Source organism: Haliotis rufescens, unplaced genomic scaffold (genome assembly GCF_023055435.1).
Source record: "Haliotis rufescens isolate VD_foot unplaced genomic scaffold, xgHalRufe1.0.p SCAF_15, whole genome shotgun sequence".
In the NCBI taxonomy this organism is placed as follows: domain Eukaryota; kingdom Metazoa; phylum Mollusca; class Gastropoda; order Lepetellida; family Haliotidae; genus Haliotis; species Haliotis rufescens.
This window is the reverse complement of record NW_025963835.1, coordinates 1072879-1093615: the sequence shown is the minus strand read 5'-3', so window position 1 is coordinate 1093615 and position 20737 is coordinate 1072879. Positions and strand designations below refer to the sequence as shown.

General features: G+C 39.4%; 1 protein-coding gene and 1 long non-coding RNA gene across 2 annotated transcripts in view; one reads left to right on the top strand and one right to left on the bottom strand.

Annotated features, from left to right (window-relative positions):
• Nucleotides 1-9158, top strand: part of LOC125380031 — a 68638-nt gene extending 59480 nt beyond the window's left edge. The window contains exon 4 of the long non-coding RNA XR_007220990.1: nt 7918-9158. This is a non-coding gene — a long non-coding RNA (uncharacterized LOC125380031). The remainder of the gene's footprint in view (nt 1-7917) is intronic.
• Nucleotides 9159-17920: 8762 nt separating this feature from the next.
• On the bottom strand, nt 17921-18307 carry LOC124142168. Its single transcript, XM_046510458.2, has one exon. The coding sequence runs from the start codon at nt 18305-18307 to the stop codon at nt 17921-17923; it is 387 nt and encodes a 128-aa protein (XP_046366414.2).
• Between the last annotated feature and the right edge of the window lie 2430 nt (nt 18308-20737).

Sequence of the window (20737 nt, the reverse complement as noted above, 5' to 3'; positions counted from 1 at the left end):
TAGTTAGCCATACACTTATCTAACCTTATCTGAAACCATCGAACCTGTATGTGGGTGTTGTCATATTACCAAAGGGTACGTATCCCTGTGGATACAGTTCATCTTTGAATGAACAAGTTCATAGCATCCTTTTGCTTGCAATTTCAAGCTTTGGTTTTTGGTAACTGAGTTACTTTGGGATAATTGTGTGCTTTCCGTTAGCATTTGCTTCCAACTATTATATTAACCTTGTCTACCAACCTGCACCATGGAACTCAATCAGGAGGAACTTAAGAGCATGCTAACCATCTTCGAGAAGATGGGAATGGCACCAAAGATAGACAACACTGAAGATTTCAAGACTTGGCTCAAAGACACGTCCAAACAGGAAGGATTGATCATTGGACCAGATGTCAAGCCACCTCTTCCATCAGCACCAGTCAAGGAAGGACAAAATCCCACTGCTTCATTTCATTATTTTCCCAGGATACCCTTCTTCAGTGGAGAAGCAGGCAAAGATACTCCCTATGACTTATGGCGATTTGAAGTTGACTGTCTACTCCAGTCTAAGACCCACTCCCATGATGTCATTCTGCAGAGGAAGAACAGGATGAGATGTTGAGGACTCGTATGTGGGATGGACTCAAGTCTGGACTGAAGGGTGTTGCTGCTCATAAGTTTGATGCCATCAACAACTTCGATGACCTACTACTTTGTTTGAGAGAGATAGAGTTTGACCTAAAAAGAGACAAGTCTGGAATACCAACAAAGAAGCAGTCAGCCACAGCTAGGATGGTTACTACTTCGAATGCTTCTGGTGCTGCTGCAACTAAGGAGGAAGTCACATATCTCAAAGTCATGATAGAGGAGATCCGGAAAGAGATATCCGAGTTGAAGGAGCAGAGTCAGGCTCAAGCACAAGTAAACCAACAAGTTTACAACAACCCTTCCATACCTCAGAGACTTCATGGTCAGTCAGACAGACATCAAGGAAACATTACCAAGCCTCAGCGGAAAGATGCCCATCCAAGTTATGGCTCTTCACCACAGGACAGGTACTTTCAACCTCAGTCTGCTTTTGGACCTTTTACACAGGTTGAAGGTGATCAGCAGCAGCCAAGACGAGATGTCACTTATGAACCTGGTTCATATTCAAGCAGATACACACAAGTGCAAGGTCCACCTAGGTGCTACCGGTGTGGATATCTTGGCCATATCGCACGTGGATGTCGAGTAAGACTAGATCACCTAAGACACCCTTTAAACTTGCCCAGGCCTATGGGGAAGGGCCACCTATAGGTTTACTTAGGAGCCCTAAGGATAAGCGGGTACCTGGAGGATTGATAGGAATGGCCAATGAAGTGGAAGTTACCATAGACAGTGTACCAGTTCATGCCTTATTGGATACTGGAGCCACAGTTTCTGTCATCTCGGAATCATTCTACCTCCAACATTTGCAACATATTCCAATAGAGCCACTTGATGATGTCTTAGACATTGAGTGTGCCGGAGGTGAGTCTCTGCCATATAAGGGATTTATAGAAGTTGGAGTAACACTGCAGGTAGAGGAGTTACAACAAAAGAGGAAATACCCTGTTTATTCCTGATTGTACCAGACACAAGATATAATGCTAGAGTCCCAGCTTTACTTGGAACAAACATTTTGAGATGTTTACTGGATGACTGTAAGAAGTCGCATGGACACCAATTTTTACAGAAAGCTGATTTACATACCCCATGGTATTTAGCATATCGGAGCATTGTCTTGCATGACAAGGATCTTTCTCGGAATGATGGGAAGTTGGGACTGGTTAAGAGTGCAGAGACAAGGAACATGGTGATTCCTGCGAACAGTAATGTCATTATTAGAGGATACATTACAAGAGGACTTAGGTCACCACCCGTCTGTGCCCTTTTACAGCCAACTCAACACTCATACCTTCCAGATGCTGTTGACCTAGCCCCTACGCTCATTTCATATGATGGGTCAAGTTCAGATGTTGTAGAGGTTCATGTCTCCAACATCACCACCAGGACAGTTGTTGTCCCACCCAGGTCTTTACTTTGCGAGATACAGCCAGTCACTCTTCAAGGTCCACCAACTTGTCTGCCAGTAGACTCTACAACACTGATGGACCAAGTGGAGATAGAAAAAGAGGGACTTACATCTGATGAATTCCAGAAAGGACTTGATGTCATCATGAAGTTTAAGGATATCTTCTCTAAGCATGATGAAGATCTTGGGCACTCTGACTTAGTTCATCATCGAATAGATCTTGAGAATTCCACTCCTTTCAAGCAGAGACATAGGCGCATCCCTCCAGCAATGTACGAGGAAGTCAGAACACATCTACAGGAACTTCTATCAGCAGGAGTTATCAGACCTTCGCATAGTCCTTGGGCATCTAATGTTGTTTTGGCAAGGAGGAAGGATGGCCGCCTGAGGATGTGCATAGATTTTCACCAGCTTAATAATCGGACAATTAAGGATTCCTATGCTTTACCGCGCATTGAAGAACTGTTAGACTGTTTGGGTGGGATGAAATTCTTCTCTTTGCTGGATATGAAAAGTGGATATCATCAGGTTGAACTTGAGGAGGCACACAAACAGAGGACAGCATTTACCGTCGGTCCACTCGGATTTTTCGAATATAACCGGATGCCCTTTGGATTGTCCAATGCACCAGCCACGTATCAAAGATTAATGGAACAGTGTCTAGAAGGCCTACATCTCAAGATCTGTTTAATTTACTTGGACGACCTCATCATATTCTCAAGGACATATGAAGAACATGTAGAACGGTTGGAATTGGTCTTCCGGAGACTTGAGCAGTGTGGACTTAAACTTGCTCCTAAGAAGTGCAAGTTCTTTAAGCGCAAAGTCCGATACGTTGGATATATTGTCTCTGAGGATGGTATTGAGGCTGACCCAGAGAAAGTAGAAAAGATTAAAGACTGGCCAACACCAACAACTCCAGAGGATGTCCGACGCTTCTTGGGATTCGCTGGCTACTACAGAAAGTTTGTCAAAGATTTCTCAAAAATTGCAAGACCATTGTCAGAGCTTATGCCCAAGACTGGATCCAAGAAGTCACGTCAACAAACTAAGAAGGTTGATTGGAATTGGGGACCAGTACAAGAGGATGCTTTTAAGACCCTGAAGACAAGACTTACTACACCACCGGTGCTTGGTTATGCCGATTATTCAAAGCCTTTTGAATTGCACACTGATGCTTCCACACAGGGTTTAGGTGCTGTTTTATATCAACGACAAGAGGACCATCTGCGTGTCATTGCGTATGCAAGCCAGAGTTTAACTCCTTCTGAAAGAAACTATTCAGCGCATAAACTTGAGTTTCTATGTCTCAAATGGTCAGTCTCTGAGAAATTCCATGACTACCTATACGGACATCACTTTGAAGTAGTGACAGATAACAATCCTCTCACCTATGTCCTGACTACTGCTCGTCTAGATGCAACAAGACATCGATGGCTTGCAGCCCTTGCAAGTTACAACTTCAGCATAAGGTATAGACCAGGTTCAGCCAATACTGATGCAGACACGCTGTGTCGTTTACCCGGTTGGAATGAATCAAATCAGATGGGACAGATTCCTACCGACTCTGTTAATGCCATTTGTGGAGCCATTCATACTACCAACTTAATGGAGAGTTTGTGTCTCTCAGCTTCTATAGTTGAAGATGAAGAGGAGACGGAGGACAGATGCGATATGAATGCAAGGGACTGGAGGAAATATCAAGCCAAGGACTCTGCCCTAGTTGAAATCATTCAACATCTCACAAACAGAACTAGACCAGATCGATCTCGCTTCATTGGCGACAAGGAGATGATTGCATTACTGAAGAGTTTCAATCATTTCAGGCTGAAGAGAGGAGTGCTATACAGAGTGATCAGTGTGGATGGGGCTGAGCAGGAGCAACTGGTTCTTCCATCTAGATGTCGTGAAGCAGCTCTGCATAGTCTACATGACAACATTGGCCACCCTGGCAGAGACAGAACAATTTCCCTATTACGGGATAGGTTCTACTGGTCAGGAATGACCAAGGACGTCGAACTTCATTTGCAGAAGTGTGCACGATGTCTGCGACGAAAGACAGCTACTACAAGCCGTGCTCCACTAGTAAACATTCAGACATCACAGCCACTAGAGTTAGTGTGTATGGATTATCTTAGTTTGGAACCTTCCAAAGGTGGACAACAACATGTTCTGGTAATCACTGATCATTTCACACGCTACGCTCAGGCATATCCAACTAAGAATATGACAGCAAAGACCACAGCTGAAGCTTTCTTCAACAATTTTGTTGTACACTACAGATTACCAAGGAGGATTCATTCAGACCAAGGTGCCAACTTTGTTGGGAAGCTGATGTCAGAGTTATGCCAAATGTTAAAAATCGACAAGTCACGTACCACCCCTTACCATCCTATGGGCAACGGAATGTGTGAACGTTTTAATCGCACACTTTGCAACATGCTTGGTACTTTGGATCCAGACAGCAAGAAGAATTGGAAGGCACATGTAGGTCCATTAGTCCATGCTTACAACTGTACCCGCCATGAGACAACATCACTATCTCCATTCTTCTTGATGTTTGGGAGACCTCCTCGGTTGCCAGTTGACCTCGCATTCGGACTTGATATCCATCCTGGAACATTTAGGTCAAGGTTGGATTATACCAGATCTCTAAAGGAACGTCTAAAACGCGCCTACGACGTAGCTTCATCATCAGCAAGAAAGGCTCAGTCTAAACAGAAGACCTATTATGATCATAGGGCCAGAGCTGCAACAGTAGAGCCTGGGGACAGAGTTCTGGTGAAGATCGTTGCTTTCGATGGGAGACACAAACTGGCGGATAAATGGGAAGAAGATGTCTATGTCGTTTTGGATCAACCTACTCCTTCCATACCAGTGTATGTTCTTGGTAAGGAGAATGGGGAGGGGAAGAAGAAGACACTACATCGGAATCTCCTGTTGCCAGTTGGGTCTCTTCCACTTCAAGAAATACCAGTTCCAAAGCATAGAAAACCTAGGATAACTTCACCTGAACCAGAATCAGCCACAGAAAAACCTACACCAGTTCCAAAGCCTAGGAAACAGAGGAAAACTTCACCTAAACTTGAACCGGCCCTGTTACATCTGATGAGGATGAAAATGGAGATGAGTCGGTCATCTATGAATATCCTTCACGTACTTCAGTGTCTGCTGACGATGCAGCTGACAGGCCAGCTGAAGATGAGACAGAACAGGCACCAGACTTGGGAGACGATAATTCTGTCAGAGAAGGAGAAGAGATTGATGACGCTGACCGTGACTCGCATGGACGGAATACATCTCCAGAAGAGATTGATGATGCTGACCATGACTCGCATGGACGGAATCCATCTCCTGAAGATGTTGACGACGCCGGCCGTGACACCCATGGCCAGAATCAGTCACCAGACCATCTGATACTTACTGTAGATACAGAAGAACATCAAGAACCTCTACCCCAGATGCAGACTCCTACTCCCCAACCCAGGCGGTCTACCCGAGCTCGGACACAGCCTAGGTGGATGTCAGGAGGAGAGTTTGCCTTCTCTGCAGTGGCTCAACCGGATTGGCTTGTGCGAGCTAACTACCTCAGCTCACTCTTAGCTGAGGGCGTATTTGGCAGCCAACAACACAGAGCATCAGATGCTATTTTGGATCTCATCACCGGTAAAGGAAAATGACGAGGACGACATTTCCTTGTGGGGGGGAAGTGTGTGGCAGATACATATTATTGTATTATATAGTTATGTAAATATTAGTTTTAAGTCATTTAAGTGTTGCATTGATATTTGTATAATGACAATTGCATTATGAATTGCAGGTGTATTATTTCTGATTTTAACTAATGAATGTATTTTGTTCTATCAACAGGTTTGGTCATTTTTGATACAGGCTATAATTATAAGGACACAGAAGGTTGAGTCTATTATTAGCTCTATAGTTAGTTTCATTCTAATATGATTAAGGGTAGATAGGTAGGGCTACCACATTATTACGTGGCCTGATTTAATGAACACCGATTGGATCATTCAAACTCCTGCCCTCTTTCCTAATTCAAAGCTGCACTTCACAGTCACTCTTTGCATCATCAGGATTGTAATACCATGGAGTCATAAACAAATGCAAATACCTCACAGGTTAGTTTAATCTCTTACATTGGTTTATGAGTGTGTACACTTTATATGTTATATTTGTATTGTGTGGATATAAATAAAACAAGTAAATTCAACCTTAATAATGGTAAATCTAACCTAAATGTAAATAACACTTCAGTCAGGTTTTAGTGCATTTCAGAGTATAGAATCAATACAAATAACTATCAAATAACTCATATAATTCATTCAGGTAATTATATTTTTCCTATGAGTGAATTGTTGCATGTTTGAGTGTTTGATTGACTGATTTCATATATGAGAGGAAGAATAGTGTATATGTGAATGTAAGTACGAATGTGGTTTTAGCCTAAGTTGTTTTGATGTGTTCCAGGTGTTGGTAATGATAATAGCTATGTTGATTTGTAGTTACTGTAGAATTAATGTTGCATATTGTTTACACGGATTTTAGGTATGCTTGGTATATCTGACTTTGCGGAGCTTGGTGAACGTCGTGTGCACCCTAGTGCCATACAGCGGGTAGGAACTATGCTATTTTGCATCCCGTATGTTTATGTGATACTGAGTATCACATCTATTCTATTTGATATGCGTATTGCATTAAGACGTCTGTGTCATATTTAATTTGAAGATATTTTGAAGATATGAGTTAATCAAGGAGTTATCTCCCCTTGTTGTATTGTCATACGATCTGTCATTTGTTTCACCTAATTTGTGTAATGGACTGTTTTTAAGCCTCAGGTATATTGTATGACGCTGTATATATTGAATGATATATTGTTTCAGGGTGTGTTTAATTGACCGGGAATAAAACGTTCTCACCCCGTAACCAGTGTCTTGGACTTTTGATGTTGCCTCCACACTAAAATCGGTTACAGTTGTTTACCGGTGTAAGCTGCCGAAATCTACGCCCCTTCAGAGTATACCTGGGTAGATTCTGGGAGCTCTGGGGGTGGGAGTGTAACTGGTTGTGGTGCTGGGCTCAAAGGTCTCTTCAATGCATTTACTTCTTCTGTATTTGATGACATGCGTTGGAGTTGTTTACTAGCTGATACCTTGGTTTTGGCCATACTGACGACTTGTTCTAGTGTCAGGCTGTTACCTTGCTTCAAGCATTCTTTTCTGACATGATCAGAGTTCATTCCAAACACTAAATGGTCCCTCAGAAATCTATCTCGCTGTTCAGCAGGAAAATTAGCTTCAGTTACTAAGTAAGGATAAGAATTATTGGATGGACTACTTCTTTTTTACAATTAAGAGTGACGTGTCGGTGCTGGTTCTATCACCGTTATCAAGCAAGTGATACAAGCAAGTGATACAAGTCTATATATATATCTATATCTATATCTATATATATATATATATATACTATGTAGAAGGCAATGTTTATACAGTAGAGTAGATATTAGATGTAGTTATATTTGGGAATGGAGAAGCCTGTTATGTACACACAATGTGTTTTTGTTAAAACAAGTTATTCCATTAGCATAATTAGGCTGTCCTACAACTTTAGGAGCCAAGACCCAAGTATTGTTCATATTAAGATCAATTACTGAGTTTAATTTTTAATATTTCTTATTTTATTCAGGATAAATTTGGCTTTAAGAATGTAAATTCCAAACAAAATTTAGACATAGATCTAATTATACATGACTCATAAAAACATTTTGGTAAGCAAGAAAAATCGATAACATTCATTTTCCCAAATAAGTACATACATTCCTGAAAAATATATCAGCTGATGTTTGATAATTTTATCTTCATCTACAGAATGCGTCCCATCTTATGCCTGGAACCACATGCGAGACTGTTTTGAATCAAGGTATTGGCGAGGATCTGCACATTGATAATGTTGATGAAATTGCTTCACACATGGAGGATACAAGTCTGTGTGATGTGTCTGCAGAGGATTCACGTATACCTGCAGGAATTGTATCGAGACTTGAACATTCCCTCAGTCATCATGACTACTGTGGTTCTCAAACGTTGATCAGTCTTTATGTTAATAAATGTACCCAAACATTTTAAGAACATGTCACATCAGTTGGAAGTCAGACATTAGATAATGAAAGTAGCTATTGTAATGCAAGCACCCAAACAGTTGAATCTGTTGGTATTCAAGCTGACAGACCAACATTGACCTATGAGGATATCAGGTGCTCTAATGAAAGTGTTATGTTTTACACTGGAGTGTATCAACATTTGAAGCATTGTTTGATCCACATCCGATGGTGGGAGGCCACATGTTATGAGGCAAATTGATGAATGTGGAAGCAAGGTGATGCTATTATGGCAGATAAAGGTTTTCTGATCTCTGATTTAACTACACCTAGAGGTATTGACCTCATTATTCCCCCATTTAAAACTAAAAAGCAACAACTGACTGTAACAAGAAAACTTGCCCATTTTAGGATTCATGTTGAGCGCCAAATGGAAAGAATTAAGAACTTTCGCATATTACAAGGAACTATTCCCATCACAATGGCTTCGCAGGTAACAAAAATATCGCATATATGTGTATTTTTGAGACATTTGCAACCGCCTCCTGTCCTTAAATGATATTCATTCTCATGAAAATGTAATATGGACAGATTAATGAAATAATTGACTGATGACAGTACTAGTATGTTTGAAAATGTGCCTTTGTTTATATTGTGCAGTACACCAGTTAGGAAAGCTCGTGAACAGTTAAGCCCACACAAAGGGAGATAATTTACTGAAACGACTTTGTAGTGCCTTGTGACATGTTTTGATTCATGCTCTATGTATCCATATGTAAATGCCAAATAGTTATTTTTCACATAATTTATATTCATGCTTGTAAAACATACTCTGAGCCTGAGGCCTAAATACTGCAATAAGGACTTGACTTAAATTTGTTAGACTGAATGGTCTAGAAAATTCAACAGTAATAACCATGTTAAATATTAAACTGTAATAATAATGTATCTCTTGCTGTTCAACAGCAATCCACATTTTACCCATATTGCTGACAGTGAATCAATATGGATCCGAACATAATGATCAGTTCATCAATAAAATAATTTTGGTGATTTATATGTGTCTTGGTTATCATGGTGTTGACATGAACATGTTTAAAAGCATGGCGTATCTTTGAGCTGCAAAGCTGCTATATGCTATCAAAGCAGATGGCTAAGGAAAAACAACAAAAAGACATGTGAACTAAATATGTATTGTATTGTTTGTTGAATTAATATTTATCAACAAGAGGTGAAGTAATTTAATTACAAAGACGTTTCAATAACATTGTACATTGAAGCAGTAACCATCATTACATGTTCCAGTCATGTGCGCTACAAATATCCAACATTATATCATCCAATCATATGGAATGTAAACAGATTGTTCATACAGTATATGTGCACATAGGTAAGAACATGGCATATAGATGTACATGCATATACTACATATAATACACCTGTTTCCATACATTTCGGCTGCAGTCCTTTCTTTAATCAATATCAGGTTTTAGTATCAACTGATCAAAATCATACAGTTCAATACATGATCCATTCTAATGTACCAGTCTAACTGCCTGCAAACAAAAGCCTACAAAAAAAAAAACAATAGTATGAACATAGCCATCATTTTGTTTTGAGCAGTACATCGTCTAATCATATCAGATTGTTCATACAGTATACAAGCACACAAGTAAGACTTTGGCATACATATATGTCTTGACTTGGTTGTTGCATGTCACCGATCCCAATTGCGTGGATAGGGGCGGTCGGGTAGCCTAGTGGTTAAAGCGTTTGCTCGTCACGCCGAAGACCCGGGTTTGATTCCCGACATGGGCACAATGTGTGAAGCCCATTTCTGGTGTCCCCCGCCGTGATATTGCTGGAATATTGCTAAAAGCTGCGTAAAACCATACCAACTCACTCAATTGCCTGGATCGATGCTCATGATATTAATCACTGGATTGTCTGGTTCAGACTCGATTTATTTACAGACCGCCGTCATATGAAGGTTTGGAAAGCAAAACAGCCTAAGTCCTTCTTAGGCTGTTTTTGTATAATAACAAAAATAGAAAGTACTCTTTAAGCTCTATTACCTAAATATAACTTTTTCTTGGATTTAAACGATTTTTAACCCGAAACAGTGTCTCAAAATAAGAATTTTTTTGCAAAAATGACCTTAGTCATACTTAAGTCGTTTCCGCCTGTAAGTACTCTAACTTAGGTTGTTTTGCACCATAACTCTTCTACAAAGAAGACAAAAAAGACATCGAAGCACATGGTGTCCTAAAAAGGGTCGTCTCCATATTGCCGAATTCTTGACTATATAAGGTGAGTATCAATAGGCCGTTCATGAGACAATTTTCATTTTTCAACTGTTATTATCAAAAAAGCATGAACACAGATATTGATTATCATTTGGTATTAAGAAAAGTCAATTTAGGATTTTTTTACTTAGGTTGTTTTGGCTTGAACTGTTGGAAGAGTGTAATGAATAAATTGTCACCCTAAAAAAAGCATTTTAATTATTTATATCAGATGTAGACTTTACATACTTCGTTATAATATGTAATATTATCCACATTTTTGTGGATTTTGGTTAAATATATTGTCAAAATTCATTTTGTCTTGCAGATTTCTGATATCCGATGAACAGACTTCCTCTTGAAGTTTTATTTGAGATCTTTCAGTATCTTCCACCTTGCTACATCGTAAGAGATGTAGCTGCTGTCAACAGACAATGGTTGAACATATCTCAGAGTAGTGAAAGTGATGAACACATAGATTTTTCAAACTACTTACCTCTATGCACAAACGCGACAAAACTACTGCTAACAACACTACATGTATCCTCTATGCAGTGTGTAATGTGCAGGCCTAATGAAAAGTCTAAAAGAATTAACAGTCTCAGGATGGACAGACTATGACGTATGTGATGTCTGTCGTGGTTTTGAAATGTGTTCGCGTTTAACACACCTAAAAACTCATGGGCTGATAGAAATCAGAGGAGAGGATCAAGTTGAATTTGTCAATGCCATGCCAGACCTTCGATCTGTGAAAATTTGCAACTCTGCACCAATATCACCACTGACGGCACGTCAGATGTTGAATGGAAACAAAGATCTGGCCTTTTGGGGGATTTTTCCAAATGAACAAACAATTGAATGGTCTCAATTAGTCAATGAATATGTGGCTGAAGTGTGTTTTGGACATTGTATAATGCAGTTGATACCAGATTCTCTTCTAACTCATCCCCGATGGGTTTACTCAATATCTTATCCAAAAAGATTACAGGTTTGTGACAAAAGTGAATCTGCCTGACTGACGTATTGTTTTGGGATGTAAGTTGTCCAGATGCTATTCGATGAGGATAGTGAAACTGACGATCACAGTGGTTCCGTGGCAGAACTTCTTGATGATAGGAGTGAGACTGCAATAAAAAATACTGTTAACTGTGTTCTTGAGACGGAAGAATGTTCAGATAAGGACATGACATCTGATGATACTTCCTCTGCACATTCTGACACGAACGACATGAGTCCCATGAATTATCATACCAATATCTTGACAGATGTGATTCATTCTGTCGCAAAATACTCGGTTCCATTGCTTTACAGTAATATAGTTGCTGCGCAAGTTGATGTTCAGGACCTTGAAGGTGTTGGGTGTTTAACAGCAGTTGATGCTTCCTCTGTTGCACATTCTGTTCCAAATCAAAGCTTTACCCTCTGAAGTCTCATAATTCACCAAATGACAATCCACACAAACGGTACTTGCCTGCTAATCTCAACATTAGAAGAATGTGGAGAATGTGTGTAAAAGAACATGAACCTGAGGCATGGGAAAGTATTCTGCAAGGTGAAAAGTACAAAGGACAAATTCCAGAACAGCAATACCGGAAAATATTTAATGAATACTCTCTGTCCTTTGGATACCCAAGAACTGACACATGTGGAACATGCGACTTGCTGGAAGCCAAAATAAAGGTTACAGAAAATGATCAGGAGAAGGCAACACTGGTAGAAGAGAAAACTGTGCATGTTACTTTAGCAGATCAGTCATATGCTGAAATGAAAGAAGACAAACTTCAAGCAAAGGTTTCCTGGAACGATACACATCGCACCTTCGATGAGGAAACTTTGTGTTCAAGAGCCACTGTGGACATGTATTCATTTGACTATCAACAGAATTTTATGCTTCCAAACCTAACTCACACAGAAATGTATTATAGCAGACAGTTGAACGTGTATACCTTCGGGGTACATGATCATGTCAATGATGATGGTATTATGTGCAGAGGAACTACCAATGCACATGTTTTGAATGATTCCCTCTTGAAAGATGCTCAACTGTTTCAAAATCTGTATTTTTATCATTCTGCTTACGATTGATAGCGTATTGATGTTTGGTGATGCTTCATTGAATACTAAAATATCATGTAGAAACTTTTCATGGAAACTATAGGGTTTATCAAATATTATTTTTCTTGTATAATTATGACGAATCTCAGGTGAAACAAGTAAAAATATAATTTTAAAAAGAAATAATTTTGACTTAGGTTGTGCTCCTACAGGATTTTAATGACTAAGGTTCTCTTGCATTAAAAAAATACACTGACTTAGGCTGTCTCTTTTTGCATCAAAATACGATATTTTCGATTTTCCACGATATGAACAAGTAACTCTACTATTTTCTCTACCATGGTTATAATTGTTTTCCTTTTTTGCTAAAAGTTAGCAGAATTTTTTTTTCATTTCCTTGTACAATTAAAAAAGTAGCGTTTTTTGCCTCTCCTTTAAAGTTGCAAAAAGTGACTTAGGCTGGTTTGCTTTGCAACCCTTCATATAGCTGGAATACTGATGAGTGCGTCATAAAACAACAAACCATCAAACCATCCATGCATACAATCTAATGATGCCTGCATTTCATCCTGACAATTAGTCGAATGAAGAGATACATGATCACAATGTGAAAAGGAAATGTTACGAAGGGGAGGTAAAGAGGGTTTCATGTTTGATGGTGTAGAAGTGTCTGTATAAATCTTTAACCAGGCAGCATTTGAGTTCTTACTTTCAAGTTTCTGTTTATATCTCTGACAGTTGATAATGGGTTTAATGTCAGATGTTTTTTCATTACAACTCTTATCTGAATTGGAACTAATTTCCATCTTTATTTTCTCTCTATGTACATCACGGGATGACTTTCTAAAGTTAACATCTTCGGGTCTCTTCGGACTAAGTTTCCTCTTGTACGGTTGTTCAACTGGCATGGTTGGGATGTGCATGATGTAGTTCCTGCTTTCCTCCTTGTTGTTACGTCAGCTAAACAGTGGCACAATGCAGCAATATCATTACAAGCTTCACCGGCCCTGAAGGTTAAAAGATTAAAAGAAAAAATCGCAAAATTATGTATATATGCTTATTATTAGAAGTTTTGTCTTCATGCCATATGGTACTAAAATATTGCTCATGCTTATTATAAATATGCATTATTTTTATTTGCAAATATTTTGCCATGGGCACTGCAATAATTGTTTGCCTTGAAAGTAATAGGCGGAGTGTGAGCAAAGTAATCTCTTTACCATTGAATACGGGGGAGCAGAAATATATATATGAAAAATGCAAAATAGGCCCACTTACCCAGCTGCACAAGTGCAGTCTGCAGGGTGAATCTTGCCTGCCACATTTGACAAACTAATCCATGTGGTGTGGTCTGGGCATTCCTTCCTGTTGCTTGTAGGCAGTGATGGTATAACATTGCATCGAACAATAGCATGGCTGCATACATCTGAGACATGGCTAAACTCAAGTGAGTGAACGTGTCTGTCTTCAAAATATACAAACGACTTATGTTGTGGGCTTCACGTTCATGGTGAGAACAAAAATTTATATACTTCAGTCTCTGTGAATTCAGGAATAGCACTAGTGTCCCGTACCGAAAGTGCGAGATTCTTCGGATCAGGAATACTCTCGCCGAGGGGTGTTATCAATTTTTCATGAAGTCGTCGAGACGGGAGACTTGCCTGCTTCGTTGCACTTGAAATTGTTGGATAACAAAGTTTGCTGACCCCTTTCGCCCTCTCAACAAGCTCAGACTTCTTACCAGTGACAAATTGGCCATGATTGCGGAGATACGCCTTCAGCTCGGTAACTTTCATGACCTCTATCTCTCGGTCGCCAAGTAACGCATAAACAGACGACATTGTTGTCAAGTACGTCCCGGAAATTGGCTGACTTTCGCGACGGAGTAAATGGAAAGGGAGATAACTCATGTTATGAGAGAGGGCGATACTGTGTTAATACTTGTTTGAGGTGGCTTATTTAAGTGGTTAGATGTTGCTTCGTAGAACAGATGTTGTGAGCTCGTCTCGCAAGGGTTGAGATAATTCCTTTCTTGACTTGAGGTGGATAGTTGGAGGCATAGAGAGAGAGAGAGAGAGAGATTCTTTATTTCCTCCAGATGTCATTCCGAAGATTACAATGACAATATATTCAACTACACGCAGTTAACACAATAAAAAGGCATAACATATTCACAATTACACACAGTTTATCAAATTCAGATACCTAAATAATGAAAGATTTTCACTAGAAGATATATATCAAAAGATGCCTTAGTTTGTACAGATACGAGGCGAATTGAAGTATAGTAGTTTCCCAGGTGTGTTGATCGAGATTGTGAGTAAATTTTGTTTCAGCCCCAAATAAGACTGATAAACATATCTGTTTCGTCTTGCATTTCAAAATCAACATATTTTTGAACGTCAAGTACGTCAATAAGAGAAGAGAAAAACGCATTTCTTTCTGATATCAGCGCTTCACAATGTAAAATAATGTGGCTGTCATAGTCGAAAGCATGCCTATTACAGAGCATGCACTCTTTCGAAAGTTTACTGCGTGATGAGACTTTCACGCAGAGTTGTAAAGCAGGTCGATATTCCGGGTACAGAAAAGCTAATTGCCAAAGTACATGGTATGTTAATTTGGTATGAATTCTCTTATAACGGGACATGCTTGCGTTATTTGATATATTTGTGAGCCATGATTGTTCTTCGTATTTGCATATAGTTTTGTTAACACGATTACTCCATTTCAATTTTGGAGGGAAAGTACCGTACTGAGTATATGTACGAAGGTAGGGACCCAGATTGTATTTATCAAGTGTTGATTTAAGTTCTCCACAAATTGTCTTTGAATTGACAGGGCTTGCAATGGACGCGCAGAAAATATCTTTTGCAAAGTTATTACAGTTCAGATTGCATAAACGACCAAGAAACAAAAGTTTGCATTTATCAATATATGCAGTAATTGTCCAAAGTCCAAGGTTCGAAATAGTAGATTCTGAAGGATATCTTTTATCAAGACCCTGTACAATGCGTGCAAAATATCTTAGCGTGCCTTCCAACAGAGCGGCATGTTGACCCTTAATGTCATAGAGTAATTCACATCCATAAAGGCTGGTTTTGAGTATCATTCTGAGCCATATTTTCACGCTTGAAATTGGATGAAGATCATAACTATTTCATCCTAAAGATCTTAGGGAGTTAATATTTTGTCTTGCATTCTGACAGTACTTTTCAATTCTTGCTTTACAGGACAGATTGTATGTTAGAAGTATTCCACCATACACCGTAGAGCCAGTTGTAGTGATGTGTATATTACCAAGTTTACAATGACAGTTATACCCCTTGCGTTTTGCTTTGGTGAACACAATCATTGCACTTTTTGATGGATTATATGTTAGGCGCCACCTTGAGGCATATGTATGTACAATATCAAGGGATGTTTGTAAGCCTCTCGGTGATGCGCTAATAAGTGTAGTATCGTCGGCAAGCAAGACTGCAGGAATATCCATACCATATGCACGAAAGCCACATTGTGCTTGTCTAAGGGCTGTAATGAGGTCATTTATAAAAACAAGAAAAAACCAAGCAGAGATAACTCTGCCTTGGCAAACACCTTGTTGAACCATATATCTGTCTGATTGTTCACCTTGGTAGGAAATATAAGCATAACTATTTGTATAACAATGATGTAGTAATTTCCATGTATTACCTCTAATGCCCAGTTTTTGTAGTTTGTAAAATAATCCATCGTGCCATATCCTATCAAATGCTTTTTCATTATCTAAGAAAGCTGCACAGACTGCAGAGTCCCTTTGTATGTAATACTGAATGCCTTCGATCAAAGTAAATACTGACATAATAGCTCCATGTTCTTTTCTAAAACCAAACTGTAGCATATCAGGAAAGTCTGGGTTAAGCCTACATAGTTTGTCTTCTATACGTTTGAGCAGTATTTTTTCAAAGAGTTTACAGAGACATGATGTGAGAGTAATACCTCTATAATTTCGAGGGTCAGATTTTTCATTCTTCCCCTTATACATGTGTATATTGGTATGACCATACCAATTCTATAATCATATGGTACATATTGTAGTTTCATCATATGATTAAAAACTATACGTAAGGAATAAATAAGATGTTCTCCTGCATAGATAATATGTTCTATTATAATCTTATCCGGACCTTGGGATTTATTCCTGGTGAGGGATTTGACGGCCTCTCTTATCTCTTGACATGTAAATTCTTTTTCCAATTCCTCGTCAGGCCTCTCTTGTACTTGTTTAATTATCTGTACCTTACTAGTTATATCTTCTTAAAATACATCATCAAATCCTTCGGAATGGTAGGGTTTGGCTAAATCTGAAAAGTATTTACCCCTTAATCTGCAAATAGCTGAGGGTGTAGAACCACATTCGTCCTTATAGTTATAAGTATAGGTATCTCGGCCACCCGCCCTCGTTGTTTTCTAACAGTTTTATAAAAAGAGTTTATATCAAGTTCAGCTGACCTCTCAATCTCCCTTAGGGTATTCTTTTTGTTGGACCTTTTCGATTTTCGAAAGAGGCGCCTGAAGTGTCTCTTTTCAGTTTTATAAGAGATGCGCGAATCTGAGTTTTCGTCCCTGGGTTTACCGTTATTTAGCCATGCACGTCGAGCAACCCACATACGGTAATGTGCATCATTTAGTCCATCAGGTTTCCAGAATGGTTTAAGATAAGGTTTATATTCACTTTTAGGGATACAATTGGAACTTGCAAGTATTTATATGGTCGCTATATGTGTCAACATTTTCAGGCTGACAAGACAGATTACAGTCGTGAAAGGAGTTAAGATATGTACCAAATTCACATTGGTACATGGGTATATCATCTTGACTTGCTTTGTTCCATTTTTAAACAGGGGGGTTCATAATGAGATTATTTCGACCAAAGGCTCTCAATGACATAGATAATAAACATGGGAGATGATCTGACACCGTATAAGGGCATGTATCTATAACATGGAGATCGGTAACATGGTCTTTTATCCACGAGGGTACCAGGATATAGTCAATCATACTCTTTAAGGTGTTATCCTTGGATCTACATGTATAACGTGGGGAATGGGTTGCAAACTCACTAATGGTGTGTAGGAGGTGTCTATCAGATATAGCAGTGCTAACTAACTGATGTTGCTTCGTAGAACAGATGTTGTGAGCTCGTCTCGCAAGGGTTGAGATAATCTTGACTTGAGGTGGATAGTTGGAGGCATAGTGAATGCATTGATCTTATATTGTTTATTCACAAAAAGTGTTAGACCATAGGCCTATTACACAGAACTTTTTACAGAGAGAGGGAGAAAAAAGAACTACCACTATTTTACATATATATCCATATCTATACACATTCATACACATACACATGCATATATACAAATAAATATTTAGACTGTATGCAATGAACGAATTATGTTAGATGTTGTTTCGTAGAACAGATGTTGTGAGCTCGTCTCGCAAGGGTTGAGATAATTCCTTTCTTGACTTGAGGTGGATAGTTGGAGGCATAGTGAATGTATTGATCTGTGTGGGTACATGTAGGTGGGTAGGTTTCCGATAAACAGTGGTCTGGAGTTTGTCATTATTATCTTTCTGTACAAGTACATCAAGGAAGGAGATCTGCTGATTGGTTTCTTCCTCCAAGGTGAACTGCATTTGGGTTTTTCGGTAATCCAGGTGGCCCAATAGGGTTCTGGGGTCATTGTTGGGATGAAGGATGACAAAGGTGTCATCTACTTTGCGGAACCAGCAGAGGGGAGTTATTGGCGATGTTTCCAGGGCTTTTTCTTCAAGGTGGGTCATAAATATCTCGGTGATCAATGGTGATAGTTGGGATCCCACTGGGAGGCCGTGGGTTTGTTGATAGAAGTTATCCCTCCATGTCAAGTATGTTGAGCTGATACAGCTAAAAAAGCTAAAATATGTCTCAATGGTTGAAGTAACAAACCTTTAATGCACACTTGATGAGTTATGACGTATGATGAATACACGAAAATGACAAAGGTCAATGTCATGTGAACTCAATACATCCTGTGTCCACCATTTCCGTCGATCACCGCCTGGCATCGCCTGTTCATGCACTAAACCTAGAGTCCTGATCACAGGCTAAGTCTGTTATGCATTTGCAAACTTTTGGTTTTGGTGTGCGTTCAGAACGACGCAGTCGTACCCGGTGATCCAATTTTAGACGCCACAAGAGGGCCGTTCATAATGGTACCGTAGTAATGCAGTTTTCATTTGTGATGTAATACTAACAATAAGAAGAAGAAGAAGAAGAAAAAGGCTATTATATAGCACAAAATCCACATCACTGAGGGACAAGCTCAATGCGCGAATTCAGCATATGTACATATATACAACAGAGAGGGGGGCAGTAAGATAGCAATAATATACACATTCAGTTGTAGCATACAAATAAGTATGTTTTGAGTCCAGACTTAAACATAGTGATATTAGGTGCACTTTTGAGGCTGGAGGGAAGGGAGTTCCATAGAGAGGCACCAGCATGAGAGAAAGATCGAGCAGCAAAGTGATTGAGTGAGTGAATATTGCTTAACGCGGCTATTCGTGGCAAGAAATGTCTTTTGTGCAATCATAGATCAACCAATACAATAAAAGTGATGTTGAAAATCACTAAAATCTCAGTCATGTATCACATTCAAAGGTAAAAGACTGACTGTTCAGGCAAAGATCTCTATTTTATCATAGAGTTTGATTTCCTTTAAATACGCTAAAATCAAGTGATTAGAAACTGCGGTAAAAAGTTCAGATAAGGTCTGAACATTATCATAAAAACGTTGTCTGACAAGTACAAAATCAACACATTCCAGCAAAATGTGCTTCATAGTAAGAGGGCTATGGCAAGGTATACAAAAAGATGGATCTTCACCCTTCAATAACAATGAATGTGTATAATAACTGTGGCCAATGCTGCGCCGCTGTAAAACAACTCCATCATGACGATATAAAGCAGAATGTGCGTGGTTTGATAGCATGAAGCCTGTTCAGAGCCTTGGTATTCCAACTTTTTTGCCAATGATCATTCACATATTGTCTTATGGAAGGTTTTAGATCAGAATATGGGAAGTTTGTGTTTGAAGTTGGTTTATTTTATTAAGAGTGGCTTTTGCCGAAGAATCTGCTTTACAGTTGCCACTGATGCCAACATGACGGGGCAGTAAACAAAAAAATATATCTTTTCCAGCTACGGATAAATTGAGATGACACGTTAAAATTTCAGCTAAAAATGGATGATCCACTTTCCGGTTTTTGATTGCCTGTAGACAAGACAGACTATAAGAAAATATGTCGAGCACCAAAGGACTTTAGTCTATATTTTGGTACAGACAGGAGAAGTTGGTCATTTGACAGGATGAGTGATCTTGCCAGGGCGGTAGCATCAATAGTGAGACGATTGATCCAATATTTCTCAAATGAAAATGACACGTCTTACAGTAAAAATTTACGTGTGGTTTTCATAATCCGTGTGGTTTTCATAGTTAGGGATTAGTCAATAAAAACTCCAAGTGAAGAAAAAGGAATCAAGGATTGTCCAATTGTTAGGTGGGTTTGCTGAGATTTATGTTGTCTTGAGGGCGGAGCGATAAGGATTGCCTCTGTTGTATCATCATATAGCTTAAGCATGTTGGAAGTCATCCAGGATTTGACATTGTTTAGACAGCTTTCCATCTGCATAAAAGTGATGAGCCTCGTGATCTTCTGTTATCAAATGTTTTAGTGGTCTTGTGTACAAGATGAACAAGATCGGTCCCAGCACAGACCCTTGAGGGACACCACATGTGAGCCTTTGGCTGCAACAGTTCTGTATCACTGGTGAGGCCATACTCTGGGTTCTTGACACCATTGATGTCGCACTTGACGATGCTGTTGCATGAAAACACCTGACAAATCGTCTGGCTCCAAGACTTACGGGGCGGTCAGGTAGCCTCGTGGGTAAAGCGTTCGCTCGTAACACGAAGACACAGGTTCGATTCCCGACATGGGTGCAATGTGTGAAACCCATTTCTTGTGTCCCCCACCGTGATACTGCTGGAATATTGCCAAAAGCGGCGTAAAAACCATACTCACTCACTCACTCCCAAGACTTACGATGGAGGTTCGTCACTGTTTTGTAACATTTCTTACGCAATCCGGGTCTTTATTGTAAAAAATGTTGTGTTTCACTTTTATTGCAAATGACATAGCAGCATGACGGGCCCTACACTTTAAAAA

What these genes read in the sequence shown, in the direction of transcription:
- LOC124142168 (XM_046510458.2), bottom strand. Translation starts at nt 18,307, where the DNA reads ATGACCCACCTTGAAGAAAAAGCCCTGGAAACATCGCCAATAACTCCC.